Source organism: Arvicanthis niloticus, chromosome 1 (assembly GCF_011762505.2).
Source record: "Arvicanthis niloticus isolate mArvNil1 chromosome 1, mArvNil1.pat.X, whole genome shotgun sequence".
Lineage (NCBI taxonomy): Eukaryota > Metazoa > Chordata > Mammalia > Rodentia > Muridae > Arvicanthis > Arvicanthis niloticus.
The window spans coordinates 55,103,859-55,126,452 of record NC_047658.1 but is presented as its reverse complement, the minus strand read 5'-3'; the positions used below and the strand labels follow the sequence as shown (position 1 = coordinate 55,126,452).

Here is a 22,594-nt window from a genome sequence, read left to right as displayed (position 1 = left end):
CTCCGCCTCTCTTTCAGAATTGGTCTTCGCTCTCAGACAATTCTGTCCTTTCTTGAAATTGGTAGGTCTGGAGATTAAGGCCGGCCCTGCGCGCAGTAAGCGTCATCTCTGGGCGGGTCTCAGGAAGCTCCTGCTCCGCAACGGTAGGCTCTGGGCAGGGCTGAGGAGTCAGTTAGCTTAAGGAGTTTTGGGTGTTTTCTCCTTGGTGCTCAGGTGCTTTTGGTCCCCAGCGAAACCGTGCAGGTTCCATAGCAAACCACTTTCTATGGGGGATTCTGCAGGGTGGTCCGGAGAATGTGGAGGAGCCGGCCGTGGAGGTAGGCAGGAGGGTTACCCACCCGTGAAAGTTCAGGAGGCCTGTGCAGGGATGCCTGCTTCTGACAACTGAAGCTGAAGCTGAAGCGAGTCCTTTTTTGTTTTGTTTTGTTTTTTGTTTTTGTTCTTGCTTTGACTAGCTAAATGCCTTTGCTGAGTAAAGGAAGAAACGACTTTGAGTCGGTGGAGATGGCTGTGGAGGAAGAAGCTGAAACTAATGTCAGATTTGTTTAGTTCCAGACACCCAGGGCGCATTTAGTAGACATACATGTCCAACAGACAGAGCCAATTGACACCAGGTGGAGACTTCAGCTTTCCCTTGAGAGATTTAATCCAGATTCCAGAGACGGAAACAGGAAGATCACTCATTAAAGGTCTGCCTGGGAAATTTAATGAAAGAGGTCTAGCGACATAGTACAATAGTAGTGTGCTTACCTAGCTAGGACCTGAATCAAATAGACAAATAAATAAAGAGCAGACGGGAATACTATTGGCAACTTATGGACACAGAGGCAACCAGGCCTGTGGGAGAGTATGGAATGGCATCCCTTCTGTAAGAGCAGTCCAAGTTTTCTCCTCTTCAAGCCTATCTCCAACCTAATTATTTGTAACCTCTTCACTGGTTCCTTCAAAGTCTAAGAAGGACTTGTGACTTGAAAGCCCCCTTTGGAAGAAAAGAGGGGCTGTCTGGCTGGGAAACCAACTGGGCACCTTGATATCCAGACCCAATATTGACTGTGTGGGCTTGGGCAGGTCTCTAAACATCTTTGAGATACAATTTGCTCAGAGGTGAAATGTTATAATAACATGTATCCTCCTGTGCTACTATGAAGAACACATGAAGAAGTACATGCAACTTCTTCTGAGAGTCATGAAATAGATGGCCCACTTTCCTGTAAATGGCCATGACACAAAAAGATGCAGAACCCTGATGGTAGGGAATTACAACTCAAATAAGGGGACCCATCTAGTGGATAAACAGAACAAGATTTGTTAGAACCCTGTGTTTCTCATAGTACTGACAAAGGGTTTTCTATACTGGATGAGAGCTTACATGCTCTCATCCAAACAAAGCAGTAATGCATATTAACAGTTACATATTAACACACACACATATCCATATCCCTATCTATCTATCTATCTATCTATCTATCTATCTATCTATCTGTCTATCTATCTTCCTCTTTAACATAACAACCCTACTTGCACAGTAGCACGAAAGAGTGCCCTTGTAATGGAAACTAACTTATTTGCCAATGCATTAAGCAAAGTTACAAGATACCCATTATGGGGGATATTATGTACCTGTTAAACTCATGTAACACAGCTGAGAGAACTGAGGCTGGCGCCATGGAGGATTGCTCAAGAGAGCAGAGGGCCAGACTGACTCTAACCATCTGGCTTTATAGGAGACAGCTCTTGTCATCAACAGCCATGTGCTGTTTGGAGGACATGGATAGAGTTTAAAGCTTAACTGAATATAATGTAAGTTCTTATCTTTCTCCAAATGTAATCACTGTTTAAGATGGTCATCTGTTACATCACATAAGTCAAATATATGAGTTGAAGGGCAACACTGTTGTGAACACAAAGGTCTGTGCTTGGAAGCCATGCATGGTGGTGCTTGCTTGTAATCCTAGCATGAGGCAGAGGAGGGAGGATTATCACAAGTCTGTTGCTCGATTGGTGTACACAATGAGCTACAGGCTATGCAGGGCTACAGAGTGTAACTTGAGTGTATATGTGTGTGTGTGTGTGTGTGTGAGAGAGAGAGAGAGAGAGAGAGAAAGAGACAGAGACAGAGAGTGACAGAGAGAGAGAGAGAGACAGACAGACAGACACAGAGAGACAGAGAAAGAGACAGAGAGAGAGAGAGAGAGAGAGAGAGAGAGAGAGAGAGAGCGAGCATGAGCACTAACTTTTTGGCTGGTGGGTACAGTTCAGCTAGATAATACTTGCATACTATGTTCAAGGCCTTGGATTGCATTTCCAGCACTGAAAAATACAATATGAAAGTAATTTTTTAAAAAAAGATAAAACCAGCACTCATTAGATTGTTCAAGTCAAGCATTGTGTTGGCAAGTATTTAGCATGGATGACAAATGAGTAGCCATTCGAGACCTTAAAATTTTCTCATTGTCTTTCTTGAAAAGTGAAATAAGTGTTAGTGTTAGCAGTTGAAATGAAGGCCAGATGGCTTAATAGTGAATAGTAATTCGAATGGCACTTGATGTACAGTAAACATTTACACACCTTACCATATCTATATTTAAGTACAAATATGTATTGAGTAAGACAGAAGCATGTGTCCATCTCTGTGTGTGTATGAACATGTGTATGAGTTTGTTAATGTTTATATGTAGCTGTGAACCCCATGAGGATGTTATTTTGGTCAATTGTATTGGCTGATTTTGTGTGTCAACTTGATACAAGCTAGAGAGGAAGAAGTCTTCAGAGAGGAAGAAGCTTCCATGAAATCCAGCTGTAAGGTATTTTCTCAATTGGTGATCTGTTGGGGAGGGCCCAGCCCTCTGTGGGTAGTGCCATCACGGGGCTGGTGGTCCTGAGTTCTATAAGAAATCAGGTTGAGCAAGCCATGTGAAGCAGGCCAGTAAGCAGCACCCCTCCATAGCCTTTGCATCAGCTCCTGCCTCCAAGTTCCAGCCCTGCTTGAGTTCCTGTCCTGGCTTCCTCTGATGACGGACTATGATCTGGAAGTGTAAGTCAAATAAACCCTATCCTCCCCAACATGCTTTTTGGTCATGATGTTTCATAACTGCAATACAAACCCTAAATAAGACATCAATCATACGCAGTATATACAACAGTGTTCCCATGAGATAATGTTGCCCACTGACATTATAGACCTCTTGTTCTTCATAGCACACACAACGGCAAAATCACTTCATGACACATCTCTCAGGACATTTCTCCTCCAAAAAGCATTACATGCTAGGGATATTGGTTCCGGTACTCAGAGTGTTTCAGTCTAGTAAGGTGTGATTTTAGAACCATGCAGAGTAAGCCAGACACTTCCTTTCCATCTTAAATTATTGTATGCTGCTTCATTATTTCATTTTAAGAGTCTAATTAGAGTTCAATATAATGTATTTCTATTAGGTTCTGTGACTCTTGCTTGAGACTCAGGATGGAGCCTATTAGAATTTTGTTTGAGCTTGAACAGTATGAAAACAAAAATGAACAGAAATGTGTCTTGCCCTTTCTTCCCCTTTTTAATGCTGGGTATGAACCCAGGCATGTGAGGCAAATGCTCTCCCATTGAGCTTCACTCCAGTCCAGGAAAGCCAGTTTTGATATAGAAAATCACTTGTAGCGACTATCAATATCAAAGAGTCGACTATGCTTACAAAGTGTAGTGGAAAGATTTTTATCCACAAAAATTTTTACTTTTTATTTATATGTGTCCATGTGTGTATGTATGTATGTATGTATAGATGCTGGCAGAGACCAGAAGATGCTATAAAATACCCCAGAGTTGGAGTTAGAGCTAGTTGTGAACCAACCAACACAGGTGCTAGGGACTGAACTTGAGTCCTCTGCCACAGTAGTGTATGCTCCTAACTCCTAAGCTATTTCTCCAGGCCCTACAAAAACAAAAGCAAAGTTAATTATAATTAACTGTAATCCTTGCTCTCCTTAAAATGAGAGGTCTTGGGTAGACAAAATATTTAGAGAAAAGTAAATGTTGTATCCAAGGCCTGTGACAAACTGGCTGTCAAAGGCAGGTGAGATCAGAGGTAGTCTAGAGCTGCTCCATCTGTTTTGATGCTGGAGGCAGGCTCAGGGAAGGGAAAGCAACTGGATGGAGGAAGGAAGATCTGGGCAGCACCCACACACCACTCCCATGGGCACAAACAGGAGCTCCTTTGACGTCTGCTTGGGGCTGTGCTTGAGAGCTGAAGGGGAAGATGACTAATTGAACTCTTAAGTCATTGTTCAGTGTCCTCCCACAAGGCCCTAGTCTCTTAGTCCACCCCGTGCCCTGGCAGAGCTCACAGGACCACTAGCTGACTTAGAGATAGGTGCTCAGGTCAGGGGTGCCACAACATATCGATTGCATTAGCTCAGGACACTTTAGATCTAGTAAACAAGCATAGAGATGCCCACTTATCATTCCCTTAGCAACAGTTGCTGTTGACTCAAGCTTACTGCTTGCCAGCTGCTGCCCTACATGTGCACTTTACCTGGATTGAGTCATTTAGCTTCTAGTCAGCTAATCAGAGAACTGTGAGGTAGAGACCAGTGCCTACCAGGAACTGGAAAAAGATAGAAGGACCCAATCACTTGCAAACAAACAAAACATGAAAAGGGGAAAACACATTCGCTATGTAGTGATATTTTAGGATAAGTGTGTGTGTGGTGTGTGTGTGTGTGTGTGTGTGTGTGTGTGTGTGTGTGTGTGTGTAAATGCATATGCACATGAGCACAGTGTTCTAGGAGGCCAGAAGAGGCTGTTGGATAAAGCTAGAGTTACAGGCAATTGTAAGGAGGCTCTCAACAACTGTGCTGGAAATGAAACTCACCTCACGTCTCCGCTGGAGTGTGCATACTTTAACCGCTGAGTTATCTCTCCAGTCCCCTAGACTTCTAATAATACAGTAGATCATGCTACCATTAATAGTTTGATGACAGAATAATAAAGCAGACAATCTCTCTTGCCATGGATCATTACTAAGCTATGCAGGCATCTTGTGAAACCACAGTTACACAAAGCAAGCTTGATAAGGCCACTTGGTTGCTGTCTGTTCTTACAGCATAGATGGGGCTGGTTTTCTGAGAGTGGAGGGAGATGAGTGATCAGAAAACTGTGCTTTTGTTAGGAGCTTCATGGACCCATTCATGCTGGTGAGGGCCCCATGGCAGGAGAGTGGGTAAAGTCACTGAGAAGTGAATCACATACCGGCTTGCGGAGACAAGAAAAAAAAAAAAAAAAAAAAATGAGCAAAGGCATTAAAACCACTTGATATATTATTTTTCATCAGATTGATAAAAACTGAGTAATGTAGCAAGATTAAGTACTTGGTGCACCTGTAAGGAAAACTTTTCCATCACCTGCCAAGGCAGGAGGTGCAACATGTGGACTTTCAAAGATTAATAAAGAAGAAACTGGAAAAGCCTAATATGTTTTCCTGTAACAAGCTCGTTTCTCTTTTAAAGGACTAATAACCTCAAAGAAAACATACAAAAGATATTTAGCACACATTTTTAGTAGGAAAGACACAGAAATTATTTCAATACCCATCATGAAGAAAAAGAAGAGGTATCGTATAGTTTATCCAATGAAACACTATCCAGCTATCATAGGGAAGCTTCATCTGGGCATAGTCCTGTGCTAGATCTCGAAATACAAATAAATATGGCAATAAATATAGGATAATAGCATTGACTTAAGATGTAGGTATTACCTATGGATGCTTATGTACATATATTAACAATACAGTGTCTGTAAATATGACAATCTATACTTGGTTTGGCTTAATGCTGCTTGTATTCTAATGTTAATTTGGATCTCCCCCAAACTATTTGTACAAGAAAATTCACAGGTAAGACACTGAGGGACCCTTATCCCAGTTAATCCTGATTGGCAAATAAAGATGCCAGCAGCCAGTAGATGGGGAGAAGAGACATAGGTAAGGTTTAGCTTTCCTGGGCTTGGAACCATGAGGAAGGAGCAGGAGGGGAAGAGCCACCATACCTTAGAAGAGTGCAGGAAAGGAGAAAGGAACCGCCAGAAAACATGGCCATGTGGACTGGTCATTTGGAGCTAGTAGCAGCCCAGTTGAAACAGTAAGTAATAATGGGGTTATGGATAGAAAGTAGACTCTATCAGCATGGAGGGTAGGCAGTTGCCCAGGTATTGTGCTGCATAAGGCATATTAATATGCATAAGGCATAATATAAAGGCTGTGTATGTGTCTTTCATGCAGGAACATAAATGGTCTAAGGTAAGAAGGAACCCAGCTCTGGGATTATTTAATATTTCAACAACAACAATCTACTGAGTCGATTTACACTGAGCTCTTGACAGTGTGAGAGGGAGGACCTCCAGTGTAGGGGCTAGAAAGCAATCTGATTCTCTCTCTCTTCTCAGTATTCTTATATAGCCCAGGCTAGCCTGGCACTATGTAGCTCAAGCTGACCTTGAACTTGTGGTCCATTCTTCCTGTTTCAGTCTCCCAGATACAGCTCTAGAGTGCTTTATTATTAAAACCAAAATGGCTCCAGGGAAACAAAATACAAACATTTGTTGACTCTTGCAAGGGGAATATGGGTGCTCACAATTTTGTATTATTGGGTCTCCTACAGATTTTTTAAGTTGTAATCACCTAATACAAGGTGCCATATACACATGCTCTCAGAACTCACACATCAGCCTTGGCTATGTTACAGGATGCCTCTGTTTTCTTGCAATGCCCCAGGGTCTGCTCATGCTTTCTCTTCCCATTGCAACACAGGTTGCTGATCCTGCAGGTGTCTGGAGATAGGTTTGGCTTCTCTAACCTATTTCCACGTCCCAGGGAACTCTAAGCCTCAGCCTTAACCCCAGAACCTGGGGTGGTCCTCCCCATTGTGGCACTGCTGTGAGTACCACTAAAGGACATCTTAGGCACTGAAGAACCATCTAGACCATCGGTTCTTACAGCAAACTTGACCTAGAATTTGAAAACTTGTACACTCATCCTCATGAGTTCAGTGAGGGATATTATCTGTGGGGACTTTGCAAATACCAATATTTATACAAACCTTCCTGGTTGGCATTGGGAGTTATCTTGGCCTCTAATCCAGTGGCTTTACTATATGTGATTTAAACATTAGGACATTCATTCATTTACACCTAGCAAGGTATTTGTGGCAGGCTTCTAAGATTCCTGCCTCTATGGGATAGATGGGTTGTGGAATGTCCCAAATAGTATGAAATTCCATCCTGTGGTGGGGTTATGTTATACAGAAAAGGTGAAGTGGTCTTGATGCTATGATTATGTTTCCCAGGAGCCAACTTCTAGGAATCAGGAAGAAGGGTTTTCAACTTGTAAAATGAGGACCCATATTATCCCTGACAAAACTGGAAACCAAATAGAAACACATTTCACTGCCAGTGAAGATCCATCAGCCATGTTGTATAGCAGGGACACACAGGAAGCTCTAGAACCTCAAGGCTTGGACATCCGACCAAGAACCACATGAGACTGGAAGAGGGCCAGGGGTCTCGGTGAGATGTTAACCCTTGGCGGTTGCCTTAGCTGCTGCCTGGTGAGACCTGGAGAAGAGGTCCCAGCCAACCATGCCTGCATTCCCGACCCCTGGAGATGCTAGAATTTCAAGTGTGCATCCTATGAAGCCACTTAGTTTGTTATTGTGGTGTGAAAAACCACAAGAGTCAGAATGAAATTTCTCTGGCAAGAAAACAAATGAAGCATGGGGGTTGTGATGCAGGGAGATTGGTGCACATGCACCTGATAACAGAAGATTTGGTCAGAATCTCAGCCTGGCACTAGGGCAAGTTTGTACAGACTGTACCTCTGCAAGGACATCTGTTTGGCCTTGGGATGGGGCCACTCTTGCTGCTGATCTCACTAACAAGGAAAGTTGACTGAAAGAGCGTATGAAAGCTTCATTTACTTGTGAAATCTTTCCCCCTCTCTGGATGCTGCCTATGCTCATGGCTTACCAGACCATGGTATCGTCAATGTGATACTCTCTGTTTCCAAAGAAATTCAATGTGTGGAGGGTCCCCATTGTTATTCTAATTGACAGCAGTGACAGGAAACACACATGTGATATCTGTTGTGTGTCAGTTACTGGGAATGTAGACCCATGGTGCCAACTTTTGTCCCAGACATTCAGAGTATAGTAGAGGAGACAGAAATGTTAAAAAGTCAGAGCTTTTAGAAAGTGATATGGAAATAGGAGTCAGGGCACCAAGTTGGTTATCATGGGATGGAGCAAACACAGAGCCTTCACAGAGCCTGTCGTGGGAGCCAAAGAACAACTCTTTGTGAGCAGGCACAGTGAGAAGTGGGTAATGTCAGCTCTGCTCTTCTCTGTGGACTTGTTAGGTGGAGGCTACAGGCCTGGCATCTGTGAATTCTTCACCTCCTACCTGAACTGAAGGAAGTCTATTGGCACTGGGAGAAAACACGATCAGCAAACACGGACTCAGAGCTGAGAGGTGAGAAGACAGGTGGTCTTGGGAATGTTTGAGCCTTGGTTCCAGCTGAGCATGGTACTGAGTCCCAATCCCCATCCTTCCTGGTGAACCAGGAACCCCCAGCTATAAATCTGGGATCATTTGTAATCTGTGTTCTGACTGAGTAATACAGACTTAAATAAGTTTGCAGTGTGCTACGCTGGCCACTGCTAAACCGATTGTCCTCATAAACTGTGTACTCTGAACACTTCAAGGGTGGCCACCTGATTTTGGGAGGTCACTGTGGAGTGCTGATACTTGTATGTCAAAAGATAACAGTGCAGAGCACTCACTCATATTATTAAAGATAAAAAGAGTGTTGAGGTTGGTCCGATGAGATGTCTGGCTTGCTGGTGAGCATGGCCACCCTGAAAGGAAGCAAAGGCCTGGCATTTTCTTGAAATGGACAGCCTGAAATGGTGATGTATGCTAGACATAAAGAAGCACTGGGGTTGCCACACACACCCCATTGCTGTGAATAGGAAATGACAGCCCCCAGGGTCTCAGAACCTCAGATAGCAGTGATGCATAAGCCCAAAGAAGCTCCACGGATCTCTAACACCTCACAGGTAGGTCCTCTCTTTCAGAAAGAGTGGGACCATGTGCCCTCAGTACTTTCAAAGAGATTCAATCTTTAGGAAGGGACATGGAAAGAAGCCTAGACATTTGAACAAATTAGGTCATTTAGATCTGTGGGCAGTACCTGCCTGGACTTGGCCTTCCTCCTGCCCAGCTGGCTGGCAGATTTGGGGAATCTGCCCTGGCTGGACATGACATGCAGGTATTGGTCATTGTTGCTGTTTTGCTGGTCACTGCTGGATGCTGCTGACACAGAATCAGATTCTGTGAAGGATGGCTCAAACTTGGCTTTGACTCTGGCCTTCAGGGGATGCTGTGGGTATTGGACATTCCTGGATCGTGGCTTTTTGTGTACAAATGTGGGCCTCTCAAGCTGGTCTTCAAAACTATTATCCCCAGATCTGTAGTAAACCCTTCGCTGGTATTTAGGATCTTTGGTGCTATTTTCTGATCTGTCACCAGTATAAAAACAAGACTGAGGGAGGTCTGTAAGGGAGCTAGCAGGGACTGACCACTGGACCAGATCTCTCCTCAGCATCTCCTCCTCTTCTTCGCTCAGCTGTGGAGAGCAAGGCTGGTGGGGAGCCCAGGACATGTACTGCTGTACATTCCTGGGGTACAGCTCTACAATGTCACCTAAAGCATCTATCTTGAAATGTCTTTCTGGCCAGAAAGCTGGGTGGATCTTTTTGTGAGAGTCACGTTCATTAACGACATAGTATCTGGGAACACGGGGACTGTGGCCATGTGTCATCAAGGCAGAGACCCCAGATCTACAGAAAGGAGGACTGATTGGCTGAAAGTCTTTACGGGAAAGAGGCTCTGAGCGAACATCTTTGAGGGGCTGTGTCTGTGTCACAGACGAGCAGAATCTGTTCTTGTGGAGGTTGCCTGTGCTAGAACACGGCCCATGTGGATACCTGTAAGACAGAAGCGGTTAAGTAGCTGTGGCCTCTGTATCCCTCCACATCTCCAGGAATTCCAAAGTGTCTGTCGGTGATCTGTGGGCTGCATGCATGGAAGCAGTCAGGGAGCAGGACCACACTGAACATCTCAGAGCCCTGATATGATAAGGGGTGCCACTCTCCATGGGGGTGCACATCACGGCATGCCTCATTAACATATGTCACCACAGAGCACCAGTTCTGTTAGGAACATTTTATGGGGCTAATGTTTGTGGAATGCATGTGACGAATACTGCTCTAGTGGGCTAACCTGCTCTCCAGCTTTTCAGGCACTCTCTGGAATGTCCACTTGGGGGAACTATAGCTGCTCAAGGGACCAGTGACTATGCTTTGACTCCCACCCCAGTGACCTCCCAAGAATGACTTAGATCCCCCCCTACTTGTCAAGGCGCTCCAAGGATATGCAAGACAACTTGCAGAAAACAAATTCTCAAGTTCTATGATAATTTGTGGAAAGGAAAAAGAAAAATTATATTTATCTCTATGGTGTCCACTGTACTACAAATGATGAACATAATTCTGTCTCCTTACCCTTCTGGGTGCTGTTTGAATAGTAAAGGAAGCTGGGTTCTCCAGCTTTCTGGAAGATGAAATTGACCCATATAAGTAACACATTGAAGGTCTTGCCAATAACTTATCAGTCTGCGTGTGAAGTGACTGTTTACCATTCGGAAACCGAAAGTGAAATGAGGCCAGATAGAAAGATAGGGAAGCCCTGAGACACAGGGAGAAGGCGCTTATCACCCCAGGGTGGAGTGGAGCCTCCCAGTAGCCATGAAGCAGGAATCCCAGCATTCTCAACACTGGCTATGACAGTTGTGACATAGGGGCTCCTATTCCTCTCATCCATAGAAACTTTATGTGTAGGAAGGAACCAGGATTAAGGCCTGAATGTATGTGACCTTGTGTAGAGTTTTATTCCTTCCCTAGACAAGGCCTGCTTATCTCAGACAAGACTGCTCACTCTGTTTCCAGTGAAGGCATCCTGGCTTTCTGTGTCCCTGAGATCTATGTTTCTACCTTATACATTGTAATCCTGTCAGGTCTCATTTAAGTTTCTTAATAAACCTTTGCACATAATAACTTCAACCCCATCAAAGTCCTACATTGTGTTGTCATTGCAAACAAATGACAACAGCAGCAACACAGAAACAATGCCCTGTGCCTGTTGAGCTCACCAGCTCCAGTGCGCTTTGGTTTTCCTTCTGAGTGTACCTCTCTTTCCCTTAAGCCTCCTGCTGAAGCCTGAATTCAAATGCCTTTACTAACCTCAGCTCTACTTCCTAAACAGGCTAGTTCTGATCTTCATCCCTGGATGAATCAGATCTAAGTTTGGCCTGAATCAGGTTTTTAAAAGTCTTGAGGAACTCCCTAGGCTACTGAGGATGTCTGTCTGGGAGCTGTACCTTCTGCTTCTCAATCCTAAAACGCTAACTTGGGACATGAACATCTTACTTTCCCAGGTTACAGAAATATGTATATTAGGCTGTGAGGAAGATGTACTCATAGATTATATGATAATGTAGTTTCAAAACTCTTGGTCTCCCCTCCTCCACACCACTTCCACATTCTCAGGTTCCAGGCTTTCTGACTCCTTCTGGCAGTCCTGGAATTGAATGGCCTCAGCCTCCTGATGGTTCTGGTCCACCACTGGTATTACATTTAAGAAGCCTGGTTTCTTTTTGTGCCAGAGTTCACCCTCACCTTTTGATGTCGTGCTCTGGCCTTGACCTAGATCCATCTGGAAGAGGAGAGCAGGGGCCCCTGGACCCTTGCCCAGGACTCTGGGGCCGGGACCTTGTGATGGTCTCCATCCTGAGGCTCTTGCTACTCAGAGAGTCAAAGTTGTGCATGTTGCCATTGTTTTGGGATGTTGCCATGTATGCTGAGGACAGCTGGCTGATAAGGTCACTGTCCTTTAGAAGCCTCTTGCTGCTTTCTTCATGAGTCTGGATTCGAGCTGTGGGCAGAGGAAAGAGCACATGACATGTCCAGGTTTGCTGTGCTTTGAACCTTAAAATCTTCCCATGACACATGCTAAGACTTGATCTCTTATCTGGCATTTTTTCTTGGGGGGGGGGAAGATGGAGCCTTTAGGACTGCAGTCTGGTGCTAAGTCCTCTGGTCATAGGGGTCATGTGCTCTAAGGTGATCGTGAGACTCCTTTTTGCTTCTGACTGTGAGGTGAACAGGTTTGCTTGGCACACTATTGCAAGATGGTGTGCCCCCTCCTAAGCAATGGGCCGATGGAACACAGACTGAAACCTGAAACTGTGAGCCAAAACAAATCCTCCCATCCTTGTAAGAATGGGATGTATTTGTTATTACAATAGAACACTGGCTGGCACAAAGCTGATTTAGCTAAGGGACTTTGATAGCAACTGAGTTTACAGTCATCAGCTGCATCTACATAGTGGACTCTTGGCAATACACAGTTGGCCACTTGAAACATGGTATCCAGGCAACTTAAGCAAGGAATGGAGGAGCCCAGTGTTGTACCCTGAGACTAAAGGGTACAATCTGATACCCTCGAGGCAAGGAAATCTGTTGAAGAAAATGTGTGGATCCTAGTTGTGTGAGAGGTGGCTCTGCCTAGATTATACAGTGTTCTCAATTGACAGTTCATCTCTAACAGTTACAATGGGTTTTATAGCACAAAGCACAGTCATCTTGTATGTGAAATTGTCACCTGGTGACTCCTCCACATGGACTGTAACCCTTAGGTTTGATTCTTCTGGAGAAGAGCTCTCTTCCAGAGTTCACTTTAAAATAGTTACAGGAGATAGCTCATGGCAACGTTTGCGTCCATTCTCTTTCATTCTCTGGCAGGTAGTGTGGGCTGTGCCAGCTGAGTGGTACCAACTGAGCATCAGTGCATCGACTCTTAGTACACTCTATTAGTGACCTCAAGGGACAGAGTTATGGCTCTTCTTTGAGCTCCACCCCCAAATCTGGCCTTCTAGCCATACCAGATATCTGTTTCCCACACTCTCCTTCCTTCTGGGGGCATAGCTTGCTCTTCTTAACGGGTCTGAGTTTGGAGGACTGGGGGAAAGAAGGTATGACCCTGGAGAGTCTTTGGCTTTGAATTTTCACTCGAATCTGCTTCAGTGGCTGAGCCTGCCTGCCTGGCATCACTAGGGATGTCTAGGGCAGTAGGTCAGAGAAGACAGAGCTTAGGAATGTGGGAGCCTGGGCAGAGGCCTGTGGGGGTGGACTCACGTGGGAAGAGATGGATGCCTGAGAGGACATTCACAAAGTGGTTAGACAACTGGGTTCTTGAACACTTTTCATCTTACCACACTGACTTTTCTCTCCTGTTTCAAAGCCCCCTTCTGATTACAGAGGTTTAGGGGTTAGTTATAGGCTTGATTAAATCAAGGGCTTAGAGCAGTAGCTGGCCCTGGTTTTATTTCAGTGTACCCAGTGACTTGTGAAAATCCAGCACTGGTTATGAGGCCCCTTCTGTAATGCTTATCAAGTTAGAGAATAGAGACTCACCCTCTACCATTTGGGCAACCTTTTTCTTATCTTCAGATCTCGCCTGGAAAATAGAAATGACAACCAGTTTGCTTTAGATTTAAGAGGAAGCAGTTACCATTTTATTTTGCAGAGAGAGAAAAAGACCTGTGTGCTATTATTCATACTTTGAGCATAATAGTACCACCGAGGACAGAATGCTCAGGTCATAGAGACTAGACCTATTATCTGAGTAAATAAATGTACACATGGAAAAGCCAAGTTTTTATGCCTGATGGGTTTCCTGTAAGGACAATTAATTCATGCATATATGAGACTCTGCCAAGGCAAACAGAGGTATTCTATAGCTGAAGGGGTTGGGACCTGTACAGTTTAATATTCTGATTATTTTAGGGATGAGACCCAGATCTCAAATGAGAAACATTTTGCTTTAGCTGTATTGAGCACATTCAGCTTGGAGGTGAGTTTATAGAATGTTATTTTTGACAGTTTTTGTACACAGAATAGTTTCATGTTATGGAATTTTATACTCGGCCTCATGTTGACACTCAAGGACTTTCAGGTCCTGCAGCAGTTCAGATATTTAGATTAGGGAAGCTCAGACTGAAATGGTTTGAGTTACAAAGAAAATACAGATCAGCCACTAGAGAGAGAGAGAGATCCGTGGGCAATCCATGCCTTACAACTGGAAATGGATTCCTAACTTGACATTTCACAAAGCCAGGCTGTTACCCCTTTATATAAATTTGTATGTATGGGAGCAGTTGTTTTTCTTTCCTTAGTGAAAAGGGTTCATGGAGTTGTTTTTCAATGATGGTGAGAGACAGAAGGTGAGCAGGAGGCCTCACTTCAGGAAGCATGGCTTTCAGGATCGACATGACCCAGAGAGTTTGATACCTTGGATACCTCCCTGGCTTCCTCCTGACCCCGAGGGAGCAGATACAGAGAAGAAATAGAAGGCCTGTGAGTATCTGCCTCAATCTGGTTACTTTAGGAGAGGTGTGCACTCCATGTGGAATGGAGTGTATGCCACACAAAATCTAAAGAATAAGAACGAGGAGAGAAGGGTGATTGGGGTTCAAACAGTACTAGGGGCTCAAGAGTCAAAGTTGATCCAGGTTGGCATGGCTCTTCACCAATCTATTAAAGCTACTGAGATGCCTAGCACACTGGGAGCCTGATGAGGCCATGCAAAAACTGCTTAAGTGAGCAGGCTTGCTCCCAGCGAATGCAAGCAACCACTGGGTATTAGAAATAGTTTGAGGGGACTTGGTGGGTAGTCACTTTGTACCATAGTGCATGTGCACTATAACCTGAGGGTTGGAGCTGCTCTGGACTCTCATGCTGGAGAGGGTGCAGGTATATGGCCAGGGCTGACACTGGCATGGATGAGAGCTGAGTTCAGATGGTACTTGCGTTTTGGATCTGCATCCTGAGTTGCTGGCTGCTGAGCTTCAGGGATCTGGCGATGCTCTGAAGGTAGTAGATGAGCATGCTGGCATGGAAGGACATGGAATAGTAAGCAGGTTTCTTTAAACTGGTTCTTTAGCCTTCCAGCCCTGCCCAGGTAGCAGCAGAAGTGAGGGTTTCCAGGTTAGAAGTGTGTTACTCACTAGCCTCTGAATCCTAAACAGAAACACATCTGCCTTCTTTCTCACAGCCTGTGGCTACTGGGAAAGCACAACTTCATTTTTCTTTTTCTTTTTTGCTTCCCACAGCTGACCCCTGTGGCTTCAGATTCTGCACTCTGACAATAAATATAAGGCACCAAGACCAGCAGGCACCTTGCAGCCAGTCAAGCTGTGGCTACTGGTTTCGCTTCTCTCTGAAAGACCTAATAAACATAAGCTACTCAGCTGAATTACGACATTTCAAAATTATCTACACTTCTGCAGAATACTATACTGCTATTAATACTGTCCGGCCCTGTTAGGAGTGGCCACAATAATCTACCAGATGATGTGGTTGACTCGGTAGCTATGCAGCCATCCCTCCATGACACAGTGGCTTGTGCTACTCTGAAGTGTGGCTCAGGATCAATGTTTGGATCATCAAACCTTGTAAGTGTTCTCTGAATGGACTAATTTTATTTAATTATTGGACATTAGTGTGATCAGGTGGCTACACACACAGCTGTCCTAGAAGGCTGAGAGGTGTGGCACGCCCTGGAGGCTGGGAGGAATAGTGTCCCCTCAAGTCTGGGAGTTTTGACAGACCCTGGAGGCTGGGATATGTGGTGCCCCCTGCCAGTTGGGAGGTGTAGTACTCACAACAGAAGCAGCACAGCTGGAAGTATCACCACGGGGCTGCTGATATGTCCAACCACAGCGTGAAACCATGTGGGGAAGTCATTCTCTATCGTCTCTGACACGATGTCGTAAATTTTCTCTTGTCCGCTGTGAGAAAGAAAAAGATAACTCCAGATTGGACTGCTTTTGCCTAGGGAATGTTTCAAGATCTATCAACAATGTTTGGGTGTCTAGAGGTGGATCTCCAAAAGCAGCTACATGCATTTGGAGGCAAATCTCCAAATGACAAAGACACCTAGCATTCCTGAAGTTAGGTGGAGTGGCGATCTAGTTACCCGGTAGGTCTGGAGGTGAGGCCACTGATAGAACTGTGAGGCACTGGCTTTTTAATGGGTAAATGAAGACACCTCCAATGGTTCCTGGGTCAAAACCAACTTAGGCCAAGATGAGAGTGGCAGTTGAGATGTCTGTATGGCTGCAGCGAGATATTCCAGACTGAAAGCTGGCATGGACTGTCTTCAAATAAGGCCTGGCTGCAGCCACATAGGTTTCTGTACATCCATCTGCTCCTTTCCTCTCCTTTTCCTTTCTATCTCCAAACCCTTCTTTAGATCCCTCCACTTGCTCTCTTTCAAACCCACAATCTCTTTTTGCATCAATTGACATTACATGCATATCTATATATGTATATTGTATATGTATACATATATTTCTAAATACATAACTATAACCTACTCAGTCTGTATATTTGTATGTAAATATGTTTTCAGTTTTAAGACAGAGTCTTACTCAGTAGCTCAGGCTGACCTTAAACCATTGACAGTCCCCCTGCCTCAGCCTCCCAAATACCAGGATGATAGGGGTGATGAACCGCACCATGCTCAGTTGATTGTTTTCCGTTATTTAAAAGTATTGTATTGTATTATATTAACTTATCTATTTGCTTGCTTACTTGTTTCATTTTTCTGTGTGCGTTACCTGAAGGGGCCACAGTTCAGAGATGGCTTGTAGTGGACAATGGCAAAGATGGTCGGCAGCATGCAGAGGAACAGCATGAACAGGAGCATTGCCAGGTAGAAGTTGTTGGATCTGCGGCAAGAGCAAGTATCATGCAGCAGCATTCATTCCAGAGGCCGAATGAGTGCATCCACATAACCACCCAGAAGCAGCCACCACCTCTGTGGATGGAACTGTTCTCTTATTAGGGGCCTGGAGAGATGGCTCAGTAGGTAAAGCACTTGCTGCATGAACATGAGGCCCTGAGTTTGATCCCCAGCACCCATGTGAAAAGGTTGGAGTGGGCAGCATACTTGAAATCCCAGCAATGGGGAGACAGAGACAGGAGAGTCCCTGTGATTTATTGGCCAGTCAGCCTGGCCAGGTTGGTAAAGCGTAAGATGAGAGTAATTGAGAAAGATGCCTAATATCAACTTCTGGCCTCCATACATATGTACACATCTATGCACATGCACTTGCATATATACACAGAGTAACACACACACATACACACAGAACACACACACACACACACACACGTCAGTGATGTGTGTGAGGGGCATGCACAGCTTAGAAACCTAGAAATCAGCTTTCAGAAAGAAGCTTCCATTCCAGCAAGTTCACTTTACAAATACTGGCTGGGCACTTGTAAGTTGTGAACCGAGGAGGCAGTGATGCTATCCCTGCATGCATGGCTTTTACCCAGTTAGCTCTACTCATAGAAATCCCAGAACTCCGTTAGAACACAGCAGGGTCCTGACCTAATGCCTTTCTCTCCTCTGGCAGCCTTGAGCATGATTCTTAGGTCCCAGGAGGTGGTGGTCTATTGGTTGGGACCCTTAGCCATCTGACACGGACCACATTTGCTCTTGTTTTGTTTATTTCTCATCTCCTTACTGCTCAGAGTGAGTGTTCTATTGGGGTAAGCCCTGGTGCCTCATTCCTGGGTCCCAGGGTGGTATCAGGGCCTTTGCTGCCCAGGCTTCCCCAGTGGTGGTTCAGACAAATTTAGCATGTGAGGCCCTGTGTGTAGTCTATGGGTCTAGCGATGCCCAATTACCTTGTCTATCAGTTTCTCGTCTTTCTCCTTTTCTGCCGAAAAAAATACATAACCAGAAGTCCTGTGTGGACTTTGGCAGGCAGGTGCTAATGTCTGTACCCTCCACATTTCACTCTGACACATGGTTGCTTTTGTGGGATATTTAAGAGGTAGTTTGGTCCATGAGGACTCCACTCACATAAGTGGAATTAGTACAGATATATAAATTCAGCTCATTCCATTTGCTCTTTTGGTCCTTGTGTTTCTAGCACTCAGGAAGGCCTATTCTTTCCTCTAGAGGACACAGCATTTAGGAACATCTTAGAAGCAAAGCCTAGGCTTATCTGGACTTTTAGCTTCAGACAAGCGAGCCAAAACATGTATTTTGTAAACTTCCCAGGTTCAGGTGTTCTGTTACAGTGGCTCAAATGGAATTAACAGAGAAGGTATGTGAAGTTCCTCCCTGACTCTATCCCCCCAAACTATATATTTACAAAAACCTTCACATATGTATTATGAATATGTATAGATTAAATAATCACATGTAACTATATAAAATCATACATATCCAAACACAAGCATGTGTGGTCATCAGATAAAATATAAATAGATTACTATCCAGGCCATGTTAAAAATGTTTGAAAACCACTAATAGAGACAGGCAGACACATAGATAATTGCCGTGACAAAGCAGTGTAACTGGGGTCTAATTGTGAGATTCAATTCTAATTGCGTTCTGAATCCACGTGGGCAAATACAGGGAAGAATAAGTTTTGTCAGGATTATAGAACAATTCAATCTTTTAAGCAACTGTGAGAACTAATGCATACCAGCCTGAAAACTCAGCATTACACTTTGTGGTGTACTCCTGACAAAAGACATTTAGCAGAGTGTTCCAGGATGTCATCCCTAACAATGAGCACAGCCATGACAGAGATAAAGAAATCAGGCCAGTTGTGTGTATTTCCTCAGTGACATGAAGCCAGAAACATAATGTTGAACAGAAAATAAGAAATCTGAACACAAAGGACACATTCTGTGTGTCACATTTTACATAAGTGACAGAACCAGGCAAGCCCAACTGGGTCTGTAGAAGGGGGGCTGTGAGGAAGGAGTGGGGTGGGGTGTTCTGCCTTTATGTAGGTGCTGGGTGTACCCTTGTGTGGAGTCTGTGAAAGGTTAAGTCTGATATTACTAACATGCATTTTTTCCCAAATGATTATAAGACATTAGTAGAAACTTAAAAATTATGTGTCAAGAGCTCCAAAGGGATGACAACCAATTCCAAGGTGGAGGGGTGAGGGCATAGGCCCTTCATGGGGGAACCAAGCAGAGAAACTGGAGGGTTTTGATAGATACCATGCTAGAAGGCCCCTTGTTGGAGGAGGCATGCTCAGAGGATACATGGTCTCAGCTCAAGGCAGAGACTACTGCTACCAACCTGGAAGCTCGAAACACTTGCTGGTGTGGTACATTGCAGGTCAGCACTGCCCAGCTCCTCAGGTACATCAGCCCAATGAGCTTGAGAACATTGAATGCTGGCAGACACGGAGAGAAGAAGGCCCCCATCCTGAAATGGAAGAAGGTCAAGTCAGTCTCTGTGTGTCCACATTCAGGGCTGCACACCAGATGCCCCGTGATGGAGCAAGGGTACGAGACATTACATGTACACTCTGTACTTTAAGAACTGAAAAGCCTTCTGAAGATACAAGACCCAGTCTCCACATTCCAGAGGGATGATAATCCCTGAAGGTGGGTGGTGGTGATGTGTTCATCTCTCTTCTCATTTGAGAAAAGGAAAGGCCTCCTCTGGGGAGAAGAAGATGCTGGAGAACTAGGTCCTGGAATAAACTGTAGATTTTGCATGTCTGGGCCAAGAACTAAGCTAATAAGTTGCTGAGTTTCAGACTGAATCAACAAAGGTCAAACATCCCCAACTTTTGTTGGCCGTTGCTCTCCGAACCCTTACACATATTACTGCACTTAATCATCTGAAATTGTGAAAGGAAGGATTGATAACCAAGTAAGTAAATCAGGAGGGCAAACCCGGGGAAGCTAATCAATTTGCGCAAACACATATTTCCCAAAGAGTGACCCTATGTCTAGATGTGGACACTTCAAAGAGCAGAATTAATGAGCTGAGAGTGCTCAGCTGTCCCAGACAAGCTAGGACACTCAGCCACAGCACAAGTGTCAAAGGTACAACAAAATCCACTTTAGCTTAAAATCAATTTGTATTGGATACGCAATTGAACCTATTCCTGTGGAATTCATATTTCATGGTAGGAAAATGAAGTGTTTAATGGGTGTCTTAAAGTTTGCTCTCTTATGACAGACATGCCTCCTGAGCCTGTGTTCATCATCTTCTACTGCATACAATGACTGCAATGACTTGACAGAGTTACAGTAAAAAATTTAGCTCAGCATTCCAGGGATCTAGCACATATTAAATAAATAGTACATATGATTCCAAACATTTGATTTATACCACTGGGCTCCCTATGCAGTCTGTGACAGATGTTGGAGGTTGTATTTTCTGAGTCTATAGAATATCCAAGCTCCCTCTTTTTCTTTGTCTGACAGTATTTGGACCTACAGCACCATTTGCGGTCCCATAGGTAAAGCAGGAGGTCCCTACCCACTCCTGAGAAAAGAATAGCAAGATGACTCCTGCCAGTGCCTTAGTGCCCCTAAGAACAGGTTCTGCTTCCCTGGAGGTACCCCAGTCAAAAAGTCTTGCCGGGATCCTGGTCACCCCTCAGGATGTGACAGTTGTCCAGAATAGGCCTCCATTTGGGCCTACAGTCTACATAAAAGGAATGATGGGAAATGCCCAAGATGGGCCAGTCTCTGAGTGCTCCAATGTAACCACAGACTTCCTGACACCTTGGCAAGAAGCAGTCCTCTGCTTGTTCACCCCCTTCCCAGCTGAAGCATTCCACTATTTCCTATGCAGATGCTTTAGGGGCTGTGACCAAAAGTGGTTTCAAAAGGAGCCACTTCCTCTGTCATTCTTTTCTGTAAAATCCTCAGGAAGTCACTGCTAAAGTCACCTCACTGAAGAATTAGTCACCCTATTAGAGTTAGGGTTAGAGTTAGGGTAAGGGTAAGGGTAAGGGTTAGGGTTAGGGTTAGGGTTAGGGTTAGGGTAAGGGTTAGGGTTAGGGTTAGGGTTAGGGTTAGGGTTAGGGTTAGGGTTAGGGTAAGGGTTAGGGTTAGAGTTAGGGTAAGGGTAAGGGTAAGGGTTAGGGTTAGGGTTAGGGTAAGGTTTAGGGTTAGGGTTAGGGTTAGGGTTAGGGTTAGGGTAAGGGTTAGGGTTAGGGTTAGGGTAAGGGTTAGGGTTAGGGTTAGGGTTAGGGTTAGGGTTAGGGTAAGGGTTAGGGTTAGGGTTAGGGTAAGGGTAAGGGTAAGGGTTAGGGTTAGGGTTAGGGTTAGGGTTAGGGTAAGGGTAAGGGTTAGGGTTAGGGTAAGGGTTAGGGTTATGGTAAAGGTTAGGGTTAGAGTTAGGGTAAGGGTAAGGGTAAGGGTTAGGGTTAGGGTTAGGGTAAGGGTTAGCGTTAGGGTTAGGGTTAGGGTTAGGGTTAGGGTAAGGGTTAGGGTTAGGGTAAGGGTTAGGGTTAGAGTTAGGGTAAGGGTAAGGGTTAGGGTTAGGGTTAGGGTTAGGGTTAGGGTTAGCGTTAGGGTTAGGGTTAGGGTAAGAGTTAGGGTTAGGGTAAGGGTTAGGGTTAGGGTTAGGGTAAGGGTTAGGGTTAGAGTTAGGGTAAGGGTAAGGGTTAGGGTTAGGGTTAGGGTTAGGGTTAGGGTTAGGGTTAGGGTTAGGGTTAGGGTTAGAGTTAGGGTAAGGGTAAGGGTAAGGGTTAGGGTTAGGGTTAGGGTAAGGGTTAGCGTTAGGGTTAGGGTTAGGGTTAGGGTTAGGGTTAGGGTAAGGGTTAGGGTTAGGGTAAGGGTTAGCGTTAGGGTTAGGGTTAGGGTTAGGGTAAGGGTTAGGGTTAGGGTTAGGGTTAGGGTTAGGGTAAGGGTTAGGGTTAGGGTAAGAGTTAGGGTTAGGGTTAGGGTTAGGGTTAGGGTTAGGGTTAGGGTAAGGGTTAGGGTTAGGGTTAGGGTAAGGGTTAGGGTTAGAGTTAGGGTAAGGGTAAGGGTTAGGGTTAGGGTTAGGGTTAGGGTAAGGGTTAGAGTTAGGGTAAGGGTAAGGGTAAGGGTTAGGGTTAGGGTTAGGGTAAGGGTTAGCGTTAGGGTTAGGGTTAGGGTTAGGGTTAGGGTTAGGGTTAGGGTAAGGGTTAGGGTTAGGGTAAGGGTTAGGGTTAGGGTTAGGGTTAGGATTAGGGTTAGGGTTAGGGTAACGGTTAGGGTTAGGGTAAGGGTTAGGGTTAGGGTTAGGGTTAGGGTTAGGGTTAGGGTTAGGGTTAGGGTTAGGGTTAGGGTTAGAATTAGGGCTAGGGCCATCCTGATGATGCTTATGGCTGTGTGTATAGGTCCATCTGAGTCCATCGAAACCTTAGCCCAGATGACATTGGAAAAGCTTGGAAGCAGCATTGACACCTACCAAATCATGCCTTGATTGTAGACAAGGTGCAGCACGTTCTCGGCAATCTTGAATTCTCCATATTCAGGCTGCCAGAGAAAATCATTTGGAATAAGAAGGAAGTCATGAAGTCCTTTTTGCACAGAAGTGCACTCTGGCCATTTGTATGGACTTCTTTGCTCTTTACAGATACTCAGAGATCACTGTCTCGCTGGCTCTCCAGCTAATGTTGTGATGAGA

General features: G+C 44.8%; 1 protein-coding gene and 1 long non-coding RNA gene across 7 annotated transcripts in view; one reads left to right on the top strand and one right to left on the bottom strand.

Annotated features, from left to right (window-relative positions):
- The first annotated feature begins 149 nt into the window (after positions 1-149).
- On the top strand, positions 150-16,918 carry LOC143442847 (uncharacterized). Of its 5 annotated transcripts, none has more exons than XR_013111397.1 (6): positions 150-317; positions 456-3,034; positions 7,327-8,506; positions 14,331-14,511; positions 15,267-15,608; positions 16,782-16,918. It is a non-coding gene; the product is annotated as an uncharacterized LOC143442847 (long non-coding RNA). The 5 variants fall into 5 exon arrangements; XR_013111398.1 differs by having other exon boundaries at positions 150-2,804; positions 2,948-3,034; XR_013111402.1 differs by having other exon boundaries at positions 150-3,034; positions 7,327-7,546; positions 8,394-8,506.
- Tmc3 (transmembrane channel like 3) overlaps positions 8,504-22,594 on the bottom strand; it is a 40,506-nt gene continuing 26,415 nt past the window's right edge. Inside the window, exons 15-23 of one of the 2 annotated variants that reach the window (XM_034514973.2) lie at positions 22,376-22,443; positions 19,274-19,402; positions 16,776-16,886; positions 15,819-15,944; positions 14,965-15,043; positions 13,571-13,612; positions 13,135-13,222; positions 11,773-12,028; positions 8,504-10,023 (exon numbers count right to left, since the gene is read on the bottom strand). In XM_034514973.2, the coding sequence (XP_034370864.2) occupies positions 9,183-10,023; positions 11,773-12,028; positions 13,135-13,222; positions 13,571-13,612; positions 14,965-15,043; positions 15,819-15,944; positions 16,776-16,886; positions 19,274-19,402; positions 22,376-22,443 (1,740 nt within the window). In that variant the 3' untranslated portion in view covers positions 8,504-9,182. Of the gene's footprint in view, positions 10,024-11,772; positions 12,029-13,134; positions 13,223-13,569; positions 13,613-14,964; positions 15,044-15,818; positions 15,945-16,775; positions 16,887-19,273; positions 19,403-22,375; positions 22,444-22,594 lie in introns of both variants that reach the window. The other variant, XM_034514981.2, reaches the window with a different exon arrangement.